This window comes from Porites lutea, chromosome 6 (assembly GCF_958299795.1).
Source record: "Porites lutea chromosome 6, jaPorLute2.1, whole genome shotgun sequence".
NCBI lineage: Eukaryota > Metazoa > Cnidaria > Anthozoa > Scleractinia > Poritidae > Porites > Porites lutea.
In genome coordinates this window covers 19,380,923-19,406,548 of record NC_133206.1, presented here as the reverse complement: position 1 = coordinate 19,406,548, position 25,626 = coordinate 19,380,923, and the positions used below count along the sequence as shown (strand labels likewise).

At 40.7% G+C, this 25,626-nt stretch overlaps 1 protein-coding gene across 1 annotated transcript; it reads left to right on the top strand.

Moving 5' to 3' along the window:
- Nucleotides 1-8,206: 8,206 nt before the first annotated feature.
- LOC140941448 (uncharacterized) lies at nt 8,207-24,464 on the top strand. Its single transcript, XM_073390443.1, has 4 exons — nt 8,207-8,417; nt 15,488-20,928; nt 22,113-22,237; nt 22,850-24,464. Exons 1-4 carry the CDS (start codon nt 8,348-8,350, stop codon nt 22,884-22,886), a joined length of 5,673 nt encoding a protein of 1,890 aa, XP_073246544.1. The 5' UTR covers nt 8,207-8,347; the 3' UTR covers nt 22,887-24,464.
- Nucleotides 24,465-25,626: the final 1,162 nt, after the last annotated feature.

Below are 25,626 nucleotides of genomic sequence, written 5' to 3'. Positions count from 1 at the left end.
ATGTTCAGAGGGATCACGTGCCAAGAATTTCAAATCAAAATTATAAGTCGAAGGAATTTCAAAGGCCCTTTTCCTCCCATGAAAAGCCTCGGGGTTTACTTCAGAATTTTAAGGTATGATTGAATTAAGCATAATTTTCTATACAAATCTGCTACACAATAGCCTATTGCGAAAAATTGCAATAATACACTTGAGGCAAAGTTTCGCCGGAGAGTAAATTATTCTGGTTTTCTTTGTTAGAATAGTACAATGGCATTCGGAGTACGAGTGGGTAGTTCTCACTAGAACGTAGCTTTTTATGTGATTAAGGAGTTCTAGCTTAATTTTCAAGTTAATGGAAGGCAGGTTTCTTAAACCAACGAAACAGGAAATGAACTGCAATTTAGCTAACGTTAATGATCTTACTTTTGTTTATACTAGGCTGAGTGTGAAAACGTTGAGAAGCTCATACATTGCACGTGCCAAGAGCAAAGAACAAAAGTAAGTGTGATATGGACCACTACCCAAAATGGCCCTTAAAATAAATAATTATTGTATTTTTCACAATGGACTACACCCATCTATACCTGTATCTGCTTTATTTATCAGTTTGTAGATATTATATTAGCACCGCAGACTTTCACTTCATCTCAATATGCAAATAAATACACAGGCTCCAAATAACACTCTTGAAATGACAATCATTAAATTTAATATGTAAATGCATATTCGATCACGCAGACGTATTTCTGATTTTGTCCATCTTTCTCTTTTCATTATTTACAACTAGCACTTTTGATGGATGTGATGGCCCGCTTCCATTTCTTACCGATGCAAGCATTTGAACTGCTTTTGCTTTTTATAAGTGGTGTATCGATGGCTGCTTCCACCACCAGCAAGATCAATGTTTCGACAAATGGTAAGTTTATCTATATTGGGTGAAATATGTATTTCTCACTTTACCTGAATCGGGCTTGGGCTTCAAGTAGTCACTTGCGGCTCGTTGGAAACGCCTATATAATAGGAGATTATCTACAGCATGCATACAACTGGACTTTTGGGAATTCCTGAGACTTCATTGAACCATTTTCCAGAAAACTGACAAAAGAGGTTTAAGCTTCGGAAGTAGCTGTATATGTAGGTAACGTTAAAAAAAACACGAACGCATTTTTTAGACATGATAAGACACTTGCTTCACAAACCATGGCAGCGCAATTTCCGTTTCTGTCTTTATTGTTGGGTCAAAACGCACTGAAAACCAACCAAAGTTAAAACATCTAGCGCAAATAGATTGCAAAACTAAACTGCGGATACCACAAGAGATCTTGCAACAATCGCATATCAGTATTGCTTTCAGGATTGCGTTGTCTTTCACACGTAAAACCGTGAAGAGAGAAAAAGAATTACTCGAGGAAAATGTCACAAGTCTATCCGGAAAGTGACATAATAGTATCCGAAAGAGTTGTTTTTGACCTCTTTTTAAAGCACTGGGCGCTAAAAGGGAAAGGAGGCTACGTTTTTTCAGTTTTTACACATGCACAGTTGGCAAGTAATCCTCTTTTGTTAATGAATAGTCTCTCTTGCATTTTTTTTTGTTTTTTTCATTTAAAAAACGAGTTTCTACAGGGGGGGTGATATTCAGCTCATTTGGACTGAATATCTTTAACGACGTCGTTTGATCCTGTGTTGAATTGAAAGTTCTACTTCAATTTCTTATTGAATTAATTTGTAGCTAAGGATGACCAATTTATATAAAATTTCATTTCATTAGTATTTCTTACACAAAGTGTTTCTTTTAATTAGCATTCCATTGTGTCAGATGCTTTCTGCACTAATTCGTCTAATATAATGCGTTTTCGAAAAACTAATTTGTGTGAACAAAGTTAACGTATCTAAAGCTCACGTCACAGTAGCCATATCGGTGTCTGAAACCATGATACATTTTCTGTCCGTTTGAAATAAGTTATTCTCTTCATGGTTTCCAAGTGACGTCAAAGGTGTCGGCGTTCGAGGCCAATTATGAATTGACTGTTCGCCGGCATGGAACCAAACCCAATTTTGATGCAAATTATAACTAGCATAAGCGAAACTACAAGTTTTGTCCTTAAGAAGTGTAAAAATAAGTAATGATTGTTTACACCACCAAATGTTGCTCACAAGAGAATTGAAACCATTTCGTGATGTCCAATTGTACCCAATTCGGGCGCACCTTTTGCCTTCCGTGACATTTTTTTTTTTTTTGGTCTGTTTTCCTACTCGCCTTGTGAGTAATTGTGCTCACATTATCGGTATATAGGATTTAATGGCGCCGAAACCGATTGTGGAACTGCAAAAATTGTGGGCATCTTACAAATGAACAGTTACCTGAGTTACGGCTTACAGATATTACGATTAACAACAACTTCAACTTCTGTCCTCGCTCTGTAGAGTGAATAATTATTACAAATCAATCTGCGGTCTACAACTTCTCAATAGGGAACTTAAGCAAGGACGACGACGACAACGGCAGTAAAAATGTCGGTAAAAAAATGAATTTCCGATCTTTCAAACTTAATCGCGTCTATTTGGACCTCATTGGACCCGCTAAATATGTCAAATGTAGGCGACTTGTCCTGGAGTTGAATTCTTAAGGATTTTATTTAGGTTCAAAAAGATAAAAGAAAATTCGTCGTCGTAAGTCCAAGTCCTCCATAAAACGTCAAATTAGGAGGTTTCACGTCGTAGTGGTGTAGTGGACGTGAAAGAAATGTACTATAAAGCGTGATGCACGTGCAGAGCTGTTGTTTTGATCATTAAACCGATTTTTTTTAAAGTCGTCGTTGTGATCGTCGTCGTAGTTGCTTAAGCTCCAGGGGGGGCACTTGGGTATTTTTTGGGTGGGTATGTGCCGCCCGGGACTCCAAATTGGCACCCCATTCTAAAAAAAATCACGACCCCGTAGGGCGGCACATACCCGTATAGGTAATGTATGGGAGTACCCCCCCCCCCCCCCACCCCGGGCTTAAGCTCCCTTATTTTGAACTTAAAACTGGAGTAAAAAGGACACTAAAACGTCGTTCGATTTTATCATTGCTTTTACTTGATTACAAAACCGTCACTCACATAAACAAATAATTTTTTAGCGTGCGCTCTCTTGGCAGGTGTCTTGGAGTAACAGTAGCCGGCATGTCAGTAGTAAGTCACGTTCAGATAAAAGAAAATCGTTTTAGTTAAAGAAGAAATATTACCAAAACAACCCCATCTCAGTTCAGAGAATAATTTACAACGAGCAACAATTTCATGACTCGATTGCTGCTCTGTAATAATGTTGAGGGTTTTAACCTATGAAATGATCAGGTACTTCGTTATATATTAACGAATACTTGGCTGCAACACAAAGAAACAAGCGACACCTCTATAATGGCACCATGACGCGGTTTTTGGCAAAGGGTTTGCCATAGTCCTCAAATTCTGATGCGTAGTCTCTCCACCCATCTATTTTGGATGTTTCGATTGATCTCAGCACATGTAGCGAGTTCATCATATCTCCAGGAAGCGTTGCACATCGCAAGTGTGTTCTCAAGTGTGATGTGGATCGTACTTGGCCGCGGCTTCTCTGACTACGAATGTTTCCATGGAAACAAAGTTAAGTTCAAGTCGTTCAAGCGAGTACATTTTACATTTTTCACGCTCGAAGTAGATTCCAATATAAATGCACTTAGAAAGTACTTACAAGCCCAGTGTGAAGCCAACAAGTGATGCTATATTCACACTAGGCGGATAGCTTTTCGTGGCGCCACGTAGCCTGCGTAGCAGGCGTTTCCGTGCGGTTTAGGAGCAAAGAACGTCGGCAGAGGCTACTTTTCGCACGCCAGCTCACACAACGAAAATGTAGCCTCTGCTCGCAGGGTAACTTGTGAAAAGAGTACTAGTTAAAAAACACAAGAATGAGTACTTTTTCAAGCGGATGGGAACACAAGTGAGTCACCGACAACAGTACAACAATAAAATGAAAGAAGATTATGGCAGTTATAGACGTAACTTTTGCAGATGCGAAAAGAAAGCCTGGAAAAATTCAGGCTTGTAAGGGATTCAAACCCTTGAACTCTGCGCGATACTGGTGCAGCGCTCTAGGACATTTAGTTGGTTCGTTATAAATCCTTGAAAGGATGACGATGAAGGAATAAGTATATGAAAATCATGGAAACTGCAGGGTGAAGAGTTAAACGAAAAAAGTTCATCACAGTTGTAGACCCAACCTTTACAGTTCGAAAAAGAAACCCTAAAAAAAATTCATTTGAAGATAGTCATATGAAAGAGATTATAGCTGTAAAACTAAAGCAAGAAGTCCACCTTTCATCGGCTTGCAATAAAATACGACTGAGCTTATTAAAACCAGTGGGAGTTAACATTATTAAAAGATGGCTTGTGAATGTCACGCATAGTCTGGACTTTCCTTGGAGTTCACTGATTTTAGTACACGGCACTATGCATGCCGAATCGGAGAACTTGAGCGAAGATAAACACGTTTCACAATTTACGATAACTGCAGGGAACTGTGATTGAAATGTCCCCTTGCGAAAACCCAGACGATAATCCTTATTAGTCAGGGGCACCCAACGTCAATTTTCAAGTGTGAAGTGGATCGTACTTGGCCGCGGCTTCTCTGACTACGAATGTTTCCATGGAAACAAAGTTAAGTTCAAGTCGTTCAAGCGAGTACATTTTACATTTTTCACACTCCAAGTAGATTCCAATATAAATGCACTTAGAAAGTACTTACAAGCCCAGTGTGAAGCCAACAAGTGATGCTATGTTCACACTAGGCGGATAGCTTTTCGTGGCGCCACGTAGCCTGCGTAGCAGGCGTTTCCGTGCGGTTTAGGAGCAAAGAACGAGGAACGATAGTCAAAGATTGCGCGAAAAACGGCGTAAGTAAAAGAGCGGGGAGGGGGTGGGGAAGAAAGGAAGGAAACCTCCTCCTCCCCCTCCCTCTCCCCCTCCCCCTTTTCCTCCCCCCACTTTCATTTTTTGGCTCGTGTTTCATTTCTCGCGCGGCCAAAACCGAGAATCCTGTTCCTCCGGGTCTTTCTTTGCTCCCAAACCAAACGGAAACGCTTGCGACACAGGCTAGGCGCCACGAAAAGCTACCGATATAGTGTGAACTAGTAATAGTTGACACTACAGCTGCCCCCGCTCTGTTTATTGTCGGCCAATAGTATTCTTGCTCGTTGAGTAGCTTTTTGAAATATACCCGTCCGATTCATAATGAAGATTTTCACACATATTCCATACAATAGGTGAGATAAATACAGGAAACGAAAGGTCCCATGCACAGTTCCTGTTCGATTTACACAACTTTGATCAAAACATTCTCAGTTTCGAGAATAGTTTATTCTACAGGTTTAATTGTACTGATCCAGGTCTACAACTGGGAGATCCGGCACCACTCATTGGTTTGTTGCTGTGGACTTGCTGATATTTTATATATTTAAAAAGAAGCACGAAAGACATAAGAAGTAGAAAATACGGGGATATTAAGAAGAAGAAAAATTGTTGATGGGGCTAATTGTAGGTACTGATAGCGCCAGGTTTAAGTAAGGTTCCCATTTTCAAATTTCCCATTGACCTGTTCCTTATTTAGTATAAAGTCTCAGAGAAAATGCAATTCATATCACAGCCAAGAGGTTATCTTGATCTCATTTGATCCTGGGTAAAAATCAACCTAAAGCCAGAGACTCAAAAGTCCTAAAGAAATTCACACTTCGTAACCTGTTCACACTGAAAATCGTCGCTGCGATTTCCCCTGAGTGCCATTTCTTTAAATTTCTCGAAATGTTATAAATCACCTGTGTGAACCCACCTTCAGGCAAACAAGATGGGGACTATAAACTTGTGAATACCCTGCGAGCAGAGGCTACATTTTCGCTGTGTGAGCTGGCGTGCGAAAAGTAGCCTCTGTCGACAACCGTTCAATTTGCTATAATGCATGCGCAAAATTCGTCACGAGATTCGCAAGCAAAATTAATCGCCAGGTCTGTCGGCAAATGACGCGAGTTTCGCGGGAATAAAAAAAATTGCGGCAACTCTGATCTGCTACGCTAGATTCACCCAAGACTCACGCAATGCTCTAAACCGGTCAAGAACAGGAAAAAGCCCGTTTTTTTAATTTATATGTCCAGATTTCAGGACGGATTTGAACTGTTGTCGGCAGAGGCTACTTTTCGCACGCCAGCTCACACAACGAAAATGTAGCCTCTGCTCGCAGGGTAAATTGTGAAAAGAGTACTAGTTAAAAAACACAAGAATGGGTACTTTTTCAAGCGGATGGGAACACAAGTGAGTCACCGACAACAGTACGACAATAAAATGAAAGAAGATTATGGCAGTTATAGACGTAACTTTTGCAGATGCGAAAAGAAAGCCTGGAAAAATTCAGGCTTGTAAGGGATTCAAACCCTTGACCTCTGCGCGATACTGGTGCAGCGCTCTAGGACATTTAGTTGGTTCGTTATAAATCCTTGAAAGGATGACAATGAAGGAATAAGTATATGAAAATCATGGAAACTGCAGGGTGAAGAGTTATACGAAAAAAGTTCATCGCAGTTTTAGACCCAACCTTTACAGTTCGAAAAAGAAACCCTAAAAAAAATCATTTGAAGACAGTCATATGAAAGAGATTATAGCTGTAAAACTAAAGCAAGACGTCCACCTTTCATCGGCTTGCAATAAAATACGACTGAGCTTATTAAAACCAGTGGGAGTTAACATTATTAAAAGGTGGCTTGTGAATGTCACGCATAGTCTGGACTTTCCTTGGAGTTCACTGATTTTAGTACACGGCGCTATGCATGCTGAATAGGAGAACCTGAGCGAAGATAAACTCGTTTCACGATTTACGATAACTGCAGGGAACTGTGACTGAAATGTCCCCTTGCGAAAAGCCAGACGATAATCCCTATTAGTCAGGGGCACCCAACGTCAATTTTCGGAAAATATCTGTTCGGAAGACGATTTGAGATCTAGAACTTTCGGAACATTTGTTGTAAAATTTCTTTCTTGCATGCCTCTCCTAGGATTTTCGGAAATCTAAAAATTGGTATAATTGCCCATTTTTAACGGATTTTTACCGTAAAAAGGCCACCTAGAATTTTCGGGAATCTTTTTTCTGGCTGAAATTTTCGAAAAGGTAAGTATTGATCCCTATAATTTTCGGATTACTAGTCTATCAGCTAGGAAATGCGAACAGATGAAAAATTTTTAGGGGATAAAAATATGCCTATATCTACCGTATAAATATGTTTAAGTGGTTGTGAACTATATTCTAGGTGGGTGCTCCTGATTAGTATAATAGACATGGGGATAGACTATACGGGAATGCTCCTCCTAAGAGCGGTACATTTTGCAATCCAGATTATATTCAATCAGAGGTAATGTCGTATAGAATAGTAAAAGAAAAACCAGCCAGTACACAAGTGTCACTGAAAATACCGTAAATAAACCAACCTCACAGTCGACTAATCTTAAAGGAATGGAAAAGTTTCTAGACATTTTTCGCCTTTCTCGGACTATAGAAATTTCTAGACACTATTTGCTTTTTGGAACAGATATATCACAGAAAACAGTCGTTGGTGCCCCTGAACCTCGGGGCATACCATCCCCGCACGAAGCTCGTGTAATCTCCCAAGGTGTGAAACTTGCTGGACCTTGCCGATACTTGTCTATTCCCTTCTGATCTATTCCTCTTAGACTGGAATAGATATATTACAGAAAACAATCTTTGGTGCCCCTGAACCTCGGGGCATACCATTCCCGTACGAAACTCGTGTAATCTCCCAGGGTGTGAAACTTGCTGGACCTTGCCGATACTTGTCTATTCCCTTCTGATCTATTCCTCTTCGATCGTCGCGACTTTCAGAGATTTCAAGGTTTACAAAATCCATTCTAGCTCCATGACGTACGTAAGAATCACGACAATCCTTCAGAAAAGTACGCCCGGTTGTCAGTTCAAAAGCTTGATATACGAAAATCCTGTCTTTAATGGCAAAATCTTGCCTTATTAGACACGATTTCTATCGCGCGATGACGCCCCTTTAATTGTAGGTTACGTTCAGGAAGCTTAAAGCTTTAAAAAATGTATATGGCAGCACTCTAGACATTTTATCATTTTTTTCCTACTCTATGCTCGTCTCGACTGGCTGTCACAGCACATCCGTTTCAAAGGCCTTGAAGGTGGACTATTGCCTGATCGCGTGACGTACGTGTTGCCTCAGGCAGAAGGCCATGTTCCCAAGGCCAAAACCGTGAAATCTTACAGTTCGTCTTGATTTCTACGGCATCAAAGTTTTTGCAAAGCGTTTCGCTGCAAGGAAAAACAGGTGTAAAAGGGATGCGAATCATGGATAAACTGCGTTCATGTACCTTCTCTTTTCTCCTGCCTATCCTCATAGTCAACACAGGTAAGAAAAAAATCCTCCATTTCAGTTCAGTTTAGATTAGTCCTTGTCTAACCGAACTTTTCCGTCGCGTGCCGATACGTTGTTCTCAGTAAACTTCGATCATAGTGTAATGAAATCAGCAGCGCACACCGTTCTTTGCTGAGGAAAAAAATAACATATTGTAGAAACTGGTAACTTTTGTCCTTATTCTTGGAGTGTAGGAAGCCTCGAGTGCAGTCATTCATAACCCACACGGCGTCCGGGTGCACGAAATGTCTTTCTGGCCACTACGAGGCAAAATCAAGTTTTGTTGAATTTACAAATCCTTTCATATTACAACCACCACCTTTTTGCCGTAAAACGTTCTTTCTGAAAAACTGAACTGATTCGATTTTATCCGACAAAACAAGAAAGGGCAATCTAGCGTCGTATCGACAAAAAATTTAACACTTAATCGGCTTAAGAAAGAACTTTGGTCATTTCTTGAATAGATGTCTGTCTGGGAATTCAAAGATCTAATATTTCACTTCAATAAATTAAGATCTATATCGTTCTACCAAATAAAAGATATGATCTGATATTCTGTAAAACGCTGACTGATTCAATATTATCTAAAGCGAGACTTGTGCAAAACATGACAAATAACTTAGACACTAAAAAGTGTTTAAGTTTGGGTTGGGCGAAGCGGAATCTTTATAAATATTATTTCCGCACGGGATGCTCTCGGGAGCGTTTCATGTTTTGTCCTTCTCTCAATGGTACTTCTCTATGTGGTCACCAATGTCAATAATGATGGTTTTAAACGACTGAAAGCCTCTTAATAACCACTTACTCCGAAGGATCAAAAAAAGACTTCGTTTTTATAGCAGCCTTGTTTTAAATCTTCGTGATGTGCAACATTGTGACCGTCACGAAGCTTGCAGCAGACAGACGAAAATAATGGTAATTACAGTGATCAACCATCCAACTTACGGTTGATATAAAAGAACTGAAAATTATTTCACCTTTGGTGATAAGTGTTCAAATAAACAATTGCGTTGCGGTCAAGCAGATCTCATGAGATCTTATCGGGCCAATTCGTCCACCCGTTCAATGTCACTTATCCAATCTTACTAAATCTACAGATAGTATTGATTTATTCAGGGACTATTTATAGACCACATATTATTAAGTGCTGAGACCAGAGGGGCAAATGTCAACTAACTTTTGTATCATTTTGAAAAATAAGAAAATAATAAACATTTTTACCGGTGGAACTGATTAATTTATACAGTTGTTTTGTCTGACCTTCTACTGAGACTAGAACCATAGATAAGAATGATTGGTTACGGTGCATGAATTGAATCAATGGCTTTTTCATTTGATTAAACACATTTAATTAAGTCTATCTTCCAGAAATTAAGTTGTTTGAAGAGCATTTTTTTTAGCCAAAAGAGCATGATTCATAGTGTCACTATTTCGTACAGAGTCCCGGAATATTGTAAAAATACATATTACATATACTTCAAGAACCATTGATATTCAAAAAGCATATTGTCCAATTAACTTTGCGGATTTAATCACGTGTAAGGACCTTTATACCTGATAAAATTCAGCAAACTGAAAAGTCAGGGGGAGGGAGGGCTTTGAATTTAATTTAGCCTAAGGGGAAAAACGAGGTTGAATGACTAAAACTGCTGAGGATGAACATTTTATATAAAAAATACTAATGAACATGAAATTTTATATAAAACGGTCCAAATTTGCAGTTATAAATGAAAAGCCAAAAATTTGGCTAAATGTATCTTTCCGAAGACAGAAAAAGTTCAAAAATATGTACATCCTTAATCGAGAAAAACCGTCCACCGGTCAGAACTTATTCTAAAACGAAATACGGAGATTTCTAACCGAGAAAGCACCAAACCGCAGTCCATGTTATCATTTCAAGAAGCAATGGGCGAAATAAGTCACAAACAACATAATCTAATTCTTACCAGTTTGCAGTGACGTAAAAATTATCAATGCCTGTTATGTCGCTTTGCAGTTTGATTTAGCGACACTTTACTCGAGAAATTTTTTCCCTCTTGTGAAATTTTTCATTTGGATCAGGGTGGCAAAGGGGTTTTTCCAAAACGCGTGATGGGACCCAAATTATCAGCGTGGTGCGTGTTGGGCCGAAATTAGCCGCGTGAGGCGTGATTGGGCATAGCAGCGTGACGCGTGATTTTCCTTTGAAGCTTCCGTGCGGGTTTAAAATATCATTTGAAACTAGAAGCAGAGACATTAAAAATAGATACTTACGACACCAACTTCTTGCCATTTTTTGTCGTTCCTTGACCTCTGATTTCCTCAGATCAAATGATAATAGGATGCTTGTAATGTAGTTAAATATATTTTTTCTATTTTCCCGTGATGCGTGATAGCTTCCAAAAAATCGGCGTGATACGTGCGTGATAGGAAACCCCCCTTTGCCACCCTGTTGGATAGCCGTGTTGCGAAGGCAAGTAGGCGCTTACACTGTGTACTTCACTTGCATAATGCATTTGCATAAATATTTCTGTCCAACATTTTTTAGTTGAACTTTTTCCAAACAACACGTTTTAATACAAAAGAAATATGTATTATTTAGCTCTCCTTTTCACAGGCGTTCCAAGCTCAAGTTACAATGAATGATTTTCCAGTAATGTGAGACTTACCTTATTCTCCTTAATTTTCGCGGGTTGTTAAATTCGCGATTTTCGCGATTTTAAAAAATTCGCGAACTTAAAGACCCGCGAAAAATAACGACCGCGAACTTTGATCTCGCGAAATTTAATGGACATAGAAAATCATGTATTTGTGTTTTCAAGGGTCCTAAACAATTTTTAACACAAGGTGTTAGTACAAGGAGATATCATCTATCAACTTTAGATGTTAATTTTTAAAATTTTTAAACTAAACTAGTGAGCAGCACTCTGCGAACTGTTGCTGTAAAACTTGTTTATTACTTATTTTAGCTAAAACCGTGGCCCCAAAGTTTTCTCACGCCTTGTGTAAAAAAATTTCACAGCTGCGCCTGTTCCTTTTCGTAAATCCGGCCAAACCTTCAATGTTTGTGACCATCATTAGTTTTAGTCATATTATGGCTTAAATACAGGTGTTTAGTACTTGATTGTAAAACTCCCAGAAGAATTCTACGTTAGTTAGACGAAACGCGTAGGAGAATAAACAAGTTTTACAGCAACAGTTCGCAGAGTGCTGCTCACTAGTTTAGTTTTAAAAAATTTAAAAATTGTCACATCACTAAAGGGTGGGAAAAGGCTGGGATCGCCCAACTATTAGCGGAATCGTTTAGTCTTCCCCCTGAGGATCCATTTGAAGAGACTGAAGGTTCTGTTGAGATCTCCTAGAAAGGACATGTAACGATACTCTCGATACTCGATGACGACTCGGAAGAACAAGAAGACTTTTTTTATTACTGTAAGACTGACTTTTAGAGGAATACGGCTGCGGCTAAGGGACAGCATATTGGTTTTGTTTCAACTGTTGATTAACGTACAATTTTTGTAAAAAAGAAAAAATACAGTCACTTAATCGTCAATTTCGCGAAATTAAATTCCCTGCAAACTCAATTTTTCTCCCGCGATCGCGAAATTAAAGACTCGCGAAATGTGCCGAGAAAATTTTCGCGAAATTTAAGTCCCGCGAAAATAAAGGAGAATAAGGTAGTTATGCGCACAGGATTATGGGATCGCCAGGGGGCAAACATTGCAAGTCGCTACAAAGAAATGTATGGCTTGGAGTGTTTCTCTGTTTCTCCCGTTAAAAGTGATGTCTTTGGACAGAGAATGCCGCATTTTGCCGTGATTTTATGAGAAACGGAGGTGACTAATGTTGGTGCTTTGAAATTGTGAGTTTTTTATGGGATCAATGCTATGAAATTTATTGATAAACACTCCTTGCGTATGGTCGATTGTGAAATTTACTGACTGGTCTCGAAATATGTATAAATGAGCGGGGAATGCGGACTCATTTAAGCCTTTCCAGTTGTACATGTGCTCATATTTACAACGAGTGTAATTACGCTCCGCTCGGCAGCGATCATAATGCTGTGCCGCTTTCTGACAACGATCGAAGGTAAGCTCATGTATTGTCGAATTTGACATGTATTAACTTTAAAAACAAAAACAACTTCCCCACATTGGTATATTGATTTCTTCTCGCCAAAAAAAACACAAGCGAAATGGTTTGTCATGATCCAGAGCACCAATGAGTTTTTAGGGAAGATATAGAATCTCTGAATTTCGCACATAAACTTGGTATTTTATATTTGAACACTCTAGCTGCTTTTGTTTCCGGTCAGTGTAAAACGCAGACTGCGGACTGCAGACTGCAGACTGCGGACCAGGGGTAAAATGCAGACTGAGTGTAAAATGCAGACTGCAGACTAAGAGCAAAACGCAGGCTGGGGTAAAATGCAGACCAAGCATAAACTGTAGTCGTGGAAGGGTGTAAAGGTAAAAAAATCCCGCAAATACACGTAAACGCACACTTACTTGACGACATCTGCTTTCACAAATCCATTCCTTTCTTCTCTGGAACGTCGTCGACGACCCGAAAACATAATCGCACTCTTGAACCTTTTTTTCCGTCCGAGAGACTTCACACTTCAACTTTAGATGCGAAGTTTTCGACATACATGACCAGGGACCGTCAATTGGTACAACACCACGATGTTTACGCTGAATGAAAGCTGCTGACCCAAAATACTGTACAGGAAAAATTATGGCGATAAAAAAGGGAGCAAATCATTCCAACAACAAAAAAAGGTGTTCTGCAGGAAATTTGGATAACCTTCTATGAAAGTGTTGCAAATCAAGGTACGCAGACTTAAGCTGTTCGGATGTTCATTGAAACTTCTGGCGAATGTGCAATGCACTTCGACTCGGAAGCGAGTGTGTAACTGATACCGGCTAGCTATTTCACCGATTTGGAGAAGAAGGAGCACAAATGTTTAAAAACGTCTACAGTCTTTATTCTGCATTTTTCACCCAGCCTGCATTTTACTCTCAGTCTGCATTTTACCCCTGGTCCGCAGTCTGCAGTCTGCAGTCCGCAGTCTTCGTTTTACACTGACCGCTTTTGTATCGGAAATCTTACACGTTCGTATCGGATTTCTGCCTCATCTACTAATGGTTAAATACCATGTACTTTCCATGAAATATTTTCGAAGATGTCACTTTGTTTATACCAAAGTAAAGGAGGATTTTTCATTTTTATGGCCACCTACATACCTATGATTGTTGTCTTGTCCTAACCCGCACAGCGCTACACAGCGCTACACAGCGCTCATCGCGGCCGAGCGTAGTTACACTCGTCGTAAACACCACCACACGTAATTATAACTTAAACGCTTAAATAAGCCAATCCCCCGACATGTATACCTATATATTTCGAGACCTTTCTCTTCATGTAGATCACTGTGTAAATTCAGTAAACATAAATTTCACCCTCCACCTCGTGCAAGGAGCGTTTATTGATAGAATTTATCGCATTAATCACACAGAAACGTCACATTTCAACGCCCCAACATTAGTCACCTCCGTTTCTCATAAAATCGCTGCAAAAGGCGGCATTCTCTGTCCAAAGACACCGCTTTTAACAGAGAAACAACTCCACGCCATACATTTCTTTGTAGCGAGTCGCAATGTTTGCCCCCTGGCGATCCCAGAATCCTGTGCGCAAAACATGGGTCTTACTGGATTACTGGAAAATCTTGAGAGTCCGTGTCGCGTTACGGGCGTCCGTTGAGACGTTGTATGAGAGACTAAATACTGAGGTGTGCGAACGAAAAAAAAACCATTACATTTTCCCTTTTTTGTAGAACATAGATAAAGGAGACTTGCCTTTGATGTATTCCTGTGTCTTTTTGGTGTGAATTCATCGATTTAGTCGATTTTTTGGTTCTATTCTGTGACCCCTGTCACTTCACTCTCAAGACGAAGTCAAGGCTGCACAGAAAAACAGCCGGCGTCCGGACCATGTCTACTCGAAGGCGGTTCGCGGCCCGAAAACCAATCGAAAAGCAAAATGTTTTGACCAGAGGCAACGTTTTATCATTGCTGCACTGTTTATAAGCGAAATATATCCCTCGGTCGAGGGAGATTTGACAAAATTACAGCGTTTGCAGACATAGCGCGAGAAAATGCTCATTTCCAGCAACATACGTGGGGATATATTTCGCTTTTAAAGATTAAATGAGGTGTAGCGATGATAAAACTTTGCCTCTGGTCTGCGATTCGATGGGTTTTCGGGCCGCAAACCGCATTCTAGTAGACAAGGTCCGGACCGCCGGCTGTTTTGCTGTGCGGCCTTGACTTCTTTTATGAATGGAGTGACAGGGGTCACACAATAGAGCCGAAAAGTCGGCTAAATCTATGAATTCACACACAAAACAAGCACAAGAATACATCAAAGGTAATTCTCCTTTAATTATTTCAAAGAAAAAAAGTAAACTATAATGATATTTAGATTTCTCAGACCTCAGTATTTTATTTCTCATACAACGTCTCAACGGTCGCCTGTAACGCGACACCGACTCTCTTGTGAGAAAGTATCTCGTAACGTGAGCTGGGACGCCTGTGTCCTTTGGAAATGAAATACTCCGGGGACGTTTTTGAAGGTGTGCAAAGCACTCACAGCACGTGTTTTATCATTAGTTAAAATCCTCGCGCTTCGCGTTCGAATTCTTAACCAGTGATAAAACTGATTAAGCATCAGGTTGCGTTCTTTAAACCAACCCAGCCAGAGGAATTATTTATTTTCAAAGAAACAGAAATTTATTTGGAGGCTATACTTAAAGATATCTATGCTCAGAGCTAAACAAGTATCTTCCTTGAGAAAATCTTCTTTGCCAACTCGCTTGATGGATGCTGATAAGAGTTTTCATCGCTGATAAAAATAGGTCGATAAATCAAGTTCATATGAAGGCCTAGACCAGAACGATAAAAGGCGACGCTGTACTCGCTTAAAATAATGAAACCTGTCGAATCACTCACTTCACTAAGTTCAGTTTGCTTTTTACTTAAGTGCTTAAAAAATTGATTCTCAAGAACCATATTTTAATGTTCTAGGAGTACTAGCAGCTTTACCAACAACAACTTTGCCAACATCACACACTGCGCATCAACCTACCAGTCCATCGCCCTCTTCAGATGTGCTAGCTGCTTACCCAAGCACCCCCTCGCTTCAACCATCAAAATTCTCAAGCCAACCTAAAAGCGTACCTCTATCTTTACTTAGTTCAGGACAGTCTAGCAGTGTGACACCTGTTTTAAGTACCATTGTCGACGCAACAAGTACTGTGATTTCCACGGTTGTAAAGCGCCCTGATAAACCCAGCTACGTATCCAGTTTCTCAAGATTCGAGAATGCTGAAACAATTACTTCAGATTTCTCAACTTCACTGATTCTAAGTAGGTCTAGCAAGGTAGAACCTTCTTCTAATGGTCTGTCGGTCACCTCTTGGCCATTGTCAAGAAAGTCTCACAGCACAGAATCTTCAAGTAACGAAATTGCCCAAACAAGTGTGGTGGTATCAACAGCTGTAGCAAAGCTAAGTAAAACCAACTCAGCAGAACTGTCCACAAGTAGTAAAACTGAAGCGAAAAGTTCTTCTACCTTTACTTCTTTGAAAGGATCGAGCGTGACAACGCCAACACGTATTGAAACTGGTGAGACATGTGTTTTGAAGTTCACATCTTCACCGATTTTGAGACAATCCCGCAGTGTATCACCGACTTCAAGCACCAAGACTGATGAAACAAAATCTTCTACTACCACACCTTCCGCATATCTGGACGAGTCAAGCAGCGTACTTATCGGTGTAGCAGATTCTGTAAAATTCACATCATCGCCAACACCACTACAATCTAGCGACGAAATCCCATCTTCAAAACCTTTGACTACTACGTTTTTGGCAGGTCTAGGAGATTCCAGCAGCGAAGAGTATTCTCAACCTGGCAATACTGCAATAAGTCTAGTGAGTTCACCGACACCTCGAAAATCTACCGGTGAACCATCATCTTGGAGCATCGAGATAACAAAATCGTCGGCTATCGCGCCTGGGGAAAGTTTAGGGGAGTTCAGCAGCGTGCAGTTCTATTTACCCTCTGAGGGTACTCCAACAGGTGCAGTGACAGTCACAACATCTCCGACACGACTACAATCTAGCAAACTAGCATCGCCTTCAAGAACCAAGTTTGCAGTGACTGCCACTTCATCGTCGACATCACAAAAATCTGTCAGCGCAGTGTTAACTTCAGGAACCAAAATCGCTAACATTAAATCTTTGATTTCTACCATTTCAACAAGTCTTAGGGAGTCCAGCAGCGTACCTTCCTATTCACAACCTGAGAGTACAGCAACAAGATTAGACACTCTCACTTCATCGCCGATATCAGAAAAATCTAGCAGCGTAACATTAACTTCAAGAAGCAGGACTGCTGACTTTAAATCTTCGACGACAACCCCTTCAGCAAGTCTAGAGGAGTCCAGAAGCGTACCGTCCTATTCACAACCTGAGAGTACAGGTTTAGAAACTGTCACCTCATCGCCGACCTCAGAAAAATTTGGTAGCCTAACATCAACTTCAAAAGCTGAGATTGTTCACTTTAATTCTTTAGCTTTAACCTCGTCAGCAAGTCAAGGGGAGTCCAGCAGCGTACCGTACTTTTCACCGGCTGATAGTACTACAACAAGTGCAGCAAGTTTCACATCATCGTCGACGTCACTACAATCGAGTCTAGAAGAGTCCAGCAGCGTACCGTCCTATTCGCTTCCAGAGAGCACTACAACGAGTACAGCAAGTTTCACATCATCGCCGACACCACTACAATCTCTTAGCGTAACACCATCGTCAATGACCAAGATTGATTACATCAAATCTTCGATTAAAACCCCTTCAGCAAGTCTAAAAGAGTCCAGTAGCGTACCGTCCTATTCACTTTTAGAGAGCACTACAACGAGTACAGCAAGTTTCACAACCAAGATTGATTACATCAAATCTTCGATGAAAACACCTTCAGCAAGTATAGGAGAGTCCAGTAGCGTACCGCCCTATTCACTTCCAGAGAGCACTACAGCAAGTGAAGCAATTTTCGCATCATCTCCGACACCACTACAATCTCGAAGCGTAACACCATCGTCAATGACCAAGATTGATTACATCAAATCTTCGATTAAAACCCCTTCAGCAAGTCTAAAAGAGTCCAGTAGCGTACCGTCCTATTCACTTTCAGAGAGCACTACAACGAGTACAGCAAGTTTCACAACCAAGATTGATTACATCAAATCTTCGATGAAAACACCTTCAGCAAGTATAGAAGAGTCCAGTAGCGTACCGTCTTATTCACTTCAAGAGAGCACTACAGCAAGTGAAGCAAGTTTCGCTTTATCTCAGACATCACTACAATCTCGAAGCGTTACACCATCGTCAATGACCCAGATTGATTACATCGAATCTTCGATTAAAACCCCTTCAGCAAGTCTAAAAGAGTCTAGCAGCGTACCGTCCTATTCACCTGCTGATAGTGCTACAAGTGTAGCAAGTTTCACATCGTCGCCGACATCAGTACAACTGAACAGCACAACACTTCCTTCAATAACCAAGATTGATTACATCAAATCTTCGACTAAAACCCCTTCAACAAGTATAGAAGAGTCCAGTAGCGTACCGTCCTATTCACTTCCAGAGAGCAAAACAACAAGAGCAGCAAGTTTCACATCATCTCCGACATCACTACAATCTCGCAGCGTAACACCATCGTCAATGACCAAGATTGATTACATCAAATCTTCGATTAAAACCCGCTCAGCAAGTCTACAAGGGTTCAGCAGCGTACCGTCCTATTCACCTACTGCTAGTACTACAACAAGTGCAACATCATCGCCGACATCACCACAATCTAGTATCGTAACGCAAACTTCAAGGACCAAGACAGCATATATTAAATCTTCGATTACCACGCCTTCGGCAAGTCAAGGAGAGTCAGGCAGTTTACGGCCATATTCGCATCCTGATAGCACTTCAACAAGTCCAGTGTCTTCTACATCATCGCCGATGTCACAACAATCTACAAGCTCCATGTTACCTTTAAAAACCAGGATCGTTGACTATAAATCGTCGACTATCGCAACTAGCGCAAGCATAGGAGAGTCTAGCAGCGTTCTGTCCTATTTAAAAGCTGGTAGTACTCCAACAAGTTCAGTAAGTTACACATCATCGCTGACCTCTCCACAATATAGCAGCGTACCAGGATCTTCAAGAACCGAGACTACTGACACAACATCTTTCACAATCAGACCTTCGAAGAGTCTAGGAGAAACCAGCAGCGTAGCAATTTATTCACATCCCCAGAGTGCCCCAACAAGTGTGGTTACTACCACACCATCACTGACTTCATTACAACCTCGCAGCCTACAACCATCTTCAAGAACCAGGACTTCTGACACAAAATCTTCCACCATCATTCCTTCGGAGAGACTAGGAGAGTCCAGCAGCTCGCCGTCCTTTTCACTTCCTCGGGCTGCTCCAACAAGACTTTTAAATTTCACATCATCACCTACGCCGCAACAATATAGCAGTGTGGCACCCTCCTCTAGTGACCAGCTTCCTTTACCACCCTTAAATAAAACCACATTACAACGACCTGCTACAATTGCTAAGACTAGTGTAACAAGTTTTCCGACGTTGTTCTCGACTCCGAGCCAACAAAAGTCAAAAATTTCATCGGTGCCTTCGAGTTTGGAGATTGGTACAACTAGTTTTGTTACTCTCCCATCTTCCCAAGATTCAAGACAGTTCACAATAACAACACGGTCTCTAAGTACGGATGTTACCCAAATAACGTCTGAAACATTTGCCTCATCTCCACGTCCAAGACTTCCTAGCAGCGTACCACCTTCTTCAAGCTCTATAATAGCTGCAAGGCAGTCTCTGACAAAATCACCGTCTCCATTTGTTGAGGTTAACGCAACACGTACTGCGACTAGCACGAGCCGAAGCGCATACATACCTGTGGTAGCATCCTCAAGTACAGTGAACGTAACAGTAAAACAAGTGGATCCCACCATGAACAAGACTACCCCGAGGTCACACTCATCTTTAAATTTCGTGGCATCCTTCAGTTCTGTGAAGTTGACTCATAACGTGACTGTCACAAGCCTACTCCAGTCAGCTGTACAAGCGACGTTGAGTAGTTCAAAAAGAACCACCAGGTTATTAAACTTCACCTCAACGGAGATGTTAATGACCCCAAGCACAGTGTCGCCTTTCAGTGCTGCGAAATCCTCAGACTCAGTGAATTTTACCTCGAGCCAGAGACCATTTATTAGTGAAACTTCGTCCATCGGCAGTTTCCGTCCAACGCAGAGTTCGATGACTTTCAGGAAAGACCACACCACACTACGACCAACCTTATCGACTACTGCATTCCCGTCTATCAGTACAGCAAATTCCACGGATCGTTCAATTCATTTGAGCACAACTCGTACTTCAATAGACATGAGCCCAACAAGCGTATCTACAACCTCTGCTACGTCCTTAAAAACTCAAACTGAGCCAAGTCCCAGCCAATCCAGTGGGGTTACACCCACAACCACTATTTCGCCCACGACTCCAAAACCCGTGGTCAGTCTTAAACGGTTCAATGTTACAATGACGATAACAAATAGAGATTACAATAGCAGTCTTGAAGACAAAAAGAGCCAGGAATTTCAGAATTTAGCAGAGGAAGTACACGACAATGTTAACAACGCGCTCAAAGACCTGAAAGGATTTTATTCTTCCGAGGTGGAAAAATTTCGTGAAGCTAACAGTGTTAATTGCCAACTAAAAATACTAGTTCGAGAAGACTCGGATATCACCAAAGAAACGATAAAAGTATCACTTGAAAATAGCAGTGGAAATCTGACACTAACCAATGTCACAGTAGTGGACACAGAGATGGCAACAACTATGGCAGTTACGGACAAAAAAACGCCTACCAAACCCACTGAGAAAACGATGACTCAGAGGCCTACGAAGGACGACGTTGTTTTTGAAGTAACAGCAAAAATTCCAAAGGAGAAGTATACTGATGAACTTGGTAACGTTTCCAGCGCAGAATTCAACAGATTGTCAAAAGACGTCGCTGAAGTGCTTAATAAGATTTTCGATGGCAAGTTACCAGGGTTTCTAAGTGTGGAAGTTGTGCGCTTCCGAAGGGGAAGCATAATATGCACATTTAACCTCCGAACAAAGAGGGAATCGACAGTATCAGAGAAGGATATTAAAGAAGTATTGACGGATGCAAGTGATGAAATTAGTAAATACACTTTTAAAGATATTGAGGTGGAGCGAAAAACGACGAAAACGACGACCGGACCGTATGAAACATCTACCAGGAAATCCACGGAAAAGGGGGCTGTGGAGGAGTTGACCAAGCCTCAAGAAAATAACTGGCCAGCGTGGGCGACTGCTATCATTGCTGTGTTTGGAGTTCTTCTACTGGTTATATTCATAATCATTTATGTGGTAAGAATAATGCAAAGTTTATCCCTTTATAAGTTTCGTAGTCTTATACATACGAACTGTCTACTAGCCAAGTGCGTGAGATATTTATTCCACCTCGAGTACCAGGGTTTTCTCCCAAAAAATGTTCCACCTCCCATGAAGATAATGGCGAGTTGAAGCAACGAGAACGCTGACGTCCCGGACGTCATAGATAGCAACCAGAGGTTCGATGACTAGCTTAATGGAACGCTTCCGTCTCACACAACGAATCTCAATGCCTTTGTTTTAACTCCCGCTGTACGAATTTGTCCAGCCAGCGCACTGAAAAGTGAAAATATCAACTTCCGGTTACCATTTTTGACGTCCGTGATGTCAACGTTCTGGTTGCTTGAGGTCCCCAATAAATTCGCTGGGACAAAATCTTAGTAATGTGCCGTTATAATTATCCGTCAAGGTAACTCAGAGCGCCACTATTTTTGTGTATAATGTAGGTCTGTTAGTAGGCATTTTCGAGCTAGGTCTTGAAAGATGCTTCGAAAGCCTTAGCCGGAAACATACCCAAGTCCTATACTCGAAGACGGAAGTCTCAACACGTTTTCAACAGCGATTTGAGAAAGGGTGTCATATAAAACTGTGCAACTAAAGCGTGCGAGAAAAATGCCGTACGGCGTAATCTGGGATAATTATAATCGGTGACTCTAGACAACTTGTTACCCCTGCGATGTTTCGACCTTTCCACGTTGTTATGGTTTCCGTTCCATTAAAACGCTAAGCCAGTCAATTGGCACTCTTAGTACACAATTTTTCTCATGACAACCTTTCTTAAATAAGCTGTAAGACGGATAAAAAACAATTGAGATCGCCAATATAACCTGCGTGCAGTCGTCTTCTGTTTCCGTTTTTGCCTTCAGGATATCGCCATTTAGGAACCGTGTTTTTTGCCTGTTAATCGGTGGGTACTCCCATGATTATGGCACTATCGGGGAGCTTCTATGACATTGCCACTTATTAAAGTGGTCAAAAGTGACTGGACACTGCCCCCTTAAACTTGTGTCGGAACCCGAAGTAATACAAGTAATGTGATAAGATCTGACATATTTAGATACGCCATTATTAAAATAGAGCACTTAGTCGATCACCAGCACTATCGAAAGAGTCTAGAACAGGCTCTTGGCACGTCTTTATTTCATTTTGATCCTTTGTAGATTTATAAAAGGTTAAAAAGTGAGTCTGCAGACTTACCCAACCATGATAAGGAGGAGATGCCTTTAAAGGATGTAAACCCGGGATCGCCGACCATTCACCACCGCAACAGTGAGCCAACTGAAAGGTAACAAAACAAAATTTGCGCTTTAAACTGGTTTATTGCGTATAGCTTGATGAACATTTGTCTGTAGAAAGTTAGATTGTTCTGTCTATTACCAATCCGTTACTATGGGCATTTTTGTCGTTTCTTTGCCCAGTCAGTTTCACACCATTTTTCCCGGTGCGAATTTGTGTTACAGTTGGCTAGTTCTAACTGAAAAAGAAGGTGTATAAATGGTGACCTTCAAAATTTCAACAAAATCGGGAATCGGTATGAGTCGTTGACCACCTCATTGGTTAAGTCCACGAGACCAGCTGTCTTGCACTGCAGAACTAACTTGACTGGAATAGATTTGGATGATTTAAACAAGAGAAGAAACGGACCTCAGGACAAAAATTAAACTTGCACTCTGCATGCCAGAGGGTGTTGCGTCACTGCAAATTTCAACTCCTTGGTGAGGCTTGTAGCTCAATCTCTTTTGTGTAAACTGAGAACAAACTGGTCTCCCTGGAGGCAGTTTGGTTTTTATCCGTTTTTGTTCAGTTTATTAATCGACTGTCATTTACTGCACCGTATACAAATGACTAAGTGCTCATTCATAAACTCATATGCTATGAATCTGTTTATTTTTTACAGAACCTCATTCCTAAGTGAATCGAGAATGGAGGAATAGATGCAAGCATTTAATAACTCTTAAAACCTAATATTTAATAGCATTTATAATAACTTGTCTAAGCAAGGCACGATTACTATTAATACATTGGTACAAACTACCGTATTTCCTCGATTAAACACCGCGGCGTTTATCAAATTTCCAGTGATTTTCAGTGATTTTTTTTCAAAATCAAATTTCTTAAGTCACTGAAAATCATTACGATAAATCGTTTATAAATATTATGTAAAACAGAAAGATGCAGAGATAGAATCATATTTGACTGCATGATGTAGATTACCATGTCGTACCTATCTCCTGTTGCCGGTTCTTGCTTATAATCCTTGAATAAAAGCCGAATTAAACTGACTAGGTGCGGTGTTTATTGCAGAGCGGCGTTTAATCGAGTAAATACGGTAGAAATGCTGTCTCAGTCTAAAAAGCAATTCAAATTGGCTCGAAAAATCCAAAGTTATAAATATCGAAGGCCGCATAAGTAGCTAGCATAGAGAATTAATGTCTTATTTAGAAAACCAACCGTACTGACGAATAAGCCCAGCCCAAAGTAGGCGGGCGGCAGTTGTGGAAAACTTACGTTACACTTGACTTACTCTTGTTCCCCCGTTCCTCGGGGCAATTCTTTTATGGTTCGTGTGGACTGGGAGATTATTACAAGTGAGGGAAGCCTAGGCCTGATAGATTCTGGGAGTTCAATAAATTTTCATGGTTATGTTTTGTTTAAAATTGTGAAACAAAATAATTATGAGAATTGTTGAACGTGTAACGCATTTCATTAAGAAATATATCTGATTTATAATTAGCAAATTAGGCTAGCACATTTCCTGCGGATCAGACTGGGGTATAGTTAGCCTGTGAACAGGCTCCCCGTTAGGGGGAAGGAGGCTAAGAATCACGAGGGGGCGGCGAGGGAAACCCCTCGCTATAGCTGTAGCTTTGCCCACCATTTTTTTCCCTTGTTCTCCATCAAAACAACAACAACAATACAAGCAGGTGTCTAAGAAAAGGAAATGAGGTAATTTATACAATCAGAAGCTTGAGTCTATGTACATTTACAATAGCTTTAGAAAACCAGTGATGACCACTAGTCTCTTCCATAAAGAACGATCGTGCCTGTATACTTTTTTCAAAGATGTCATTATCAGTGACTGTAAGTGGGAAAAGAGACAACAAATAAGGCTTCCGGCTGTTTATGTTTCAAAAAGTAGGAAGCTGAAATAAGGAGCGCATAAAAGTCATAAAACGAGGGAAAAAGCTTAGTTTGGTATACCGTATTTTCTCAATTAAACGCCTAGGCGTTTGCTGTATTTGCATTTTATTCCTGCCTGATGCTTCTAAAGAATAATTTTTACGCTTTTTGTAACAGCGGTGTATCTTCCCTTTGCACCTTAAGATTGTTATACCGCAAATAAACTTCAACAGTTTCCCCTTTAAGATCCGGAGTTTACTGGGGTCCCAGCGTTAATCTATAATGTTAACTTATATCGTAGAAATACTAATGGGAATTTCAACCTCTTGGGTAGGGCTGAGTTTTAACCTAGCGAGCTGTTTCAGAAATTAAAACGAGATTTTTAAGCTTTGTTAGAATTGCCTAATATTGACATTGATTGAGCGTGTTGAGTGTACGTGACCATGAGGTATGCTTGGTTGCACACGTATCTTCTTACTCCTCTTTCTTTCAGCTAGTATGTTTCGTGTGTAGGTAGCAAGGGCGTGTTCCTCTTCGATGTTTTGCATAAAAATTGCTGTTACAACAACAGAAACTGGAGAGCCCTTGACTGTTCCGTGTAACTGATTATAATGTTTAACATTACAGTGAAAGTACCTCGAAAACATCGAGGAACAAGCCCAAGTTGCTCACTACACTCGAGCAATACCTCTCTGGTTACGCCACGTTAGCTCCTTTTCTAAATTACTGTTTAGTACAAACTCGACGAGATTTTCTTACAAGCGTCGAAGACAAAGACAGACCGTAGGACAGACAAGGAGCAGTATACAACATTACTTGCTACCACCTATTACATTGCTTTACACCAGTTACGGACCAACCACCAAATCGACTGTGACTCTGCTGAAGGTATTACGTATTCTATAAACTACTACTCTGTAGCTGTCTCCCTTTAAACAGGCATACATGCTTACTGGACTTTACTGCCTGGTCGCTCCGGCACTTTCTTTTGTCTCCTTCACTCCTTCCCCTTCTGATGTCAGAAGGAGACGGAAGAGAGCAAAAAGCTGTGTCGTTGCTTTTCCTATTGCTATCCTTAGTAATGTCATATGTAGGTTCCTGTCGTTCTCGTGTTTTCCGTGAGATACTTGGCCGATAAAAGTAAGCAGACAAACAGAACGACTTAATAGTGTTCACAGAAAACATGTTTGTTTTCGTCCAAATATATGCAAGGGCAACTCACAATGCAAATGAAAATAAAAGTCCGTAGGCTGGGGGGGGGGGGGGGGAACTCCCATATGAAAGGGGCGAGGATGCTCGTCGTCTAGCTTAGGGGTGTAAATTTCAGGGTTTGGTCTCGCTTAGGGTGTTTTGGGCAAAACACCATTATATTTACCAGTAGAGGTAACTTTTAGGGGTCGCACTCGAAGAAATATTAAAAACATATATTTTCAATTCGTTTTATTTACTCGATTCATGTAATCAAAGTTTAAAATGAGCGCTTTTAGGGGTCAAAAAAAGGTTTGGACCACGCCCAGATTGGTCTCCTTTAGGGTTTTAATTTAAAATTTCCGA

Coding starts and splice junctions, on each gene's coding strand:
- LOC140941448 (XM_073390443.1), top strand. CDS start 8,348: ATGCGAATCATGGATAAACTGCGTTCATGTACCTTCTCTTTTCTCCTG. Junction 20,929..22,112: donor TATTCATAATCATTTATGTG/GTAAGAATAATG, acceptor GATCCTTTGTAG/ATTTATAAAAGGTTAAAAAG. Junction 22,238..22,849: donor AACAGTGAGCCAACTGAAAG/GTAACAAAACAA, acceptor TATTTTTTACAG/AACCTCATTCCTAAGTGAAT.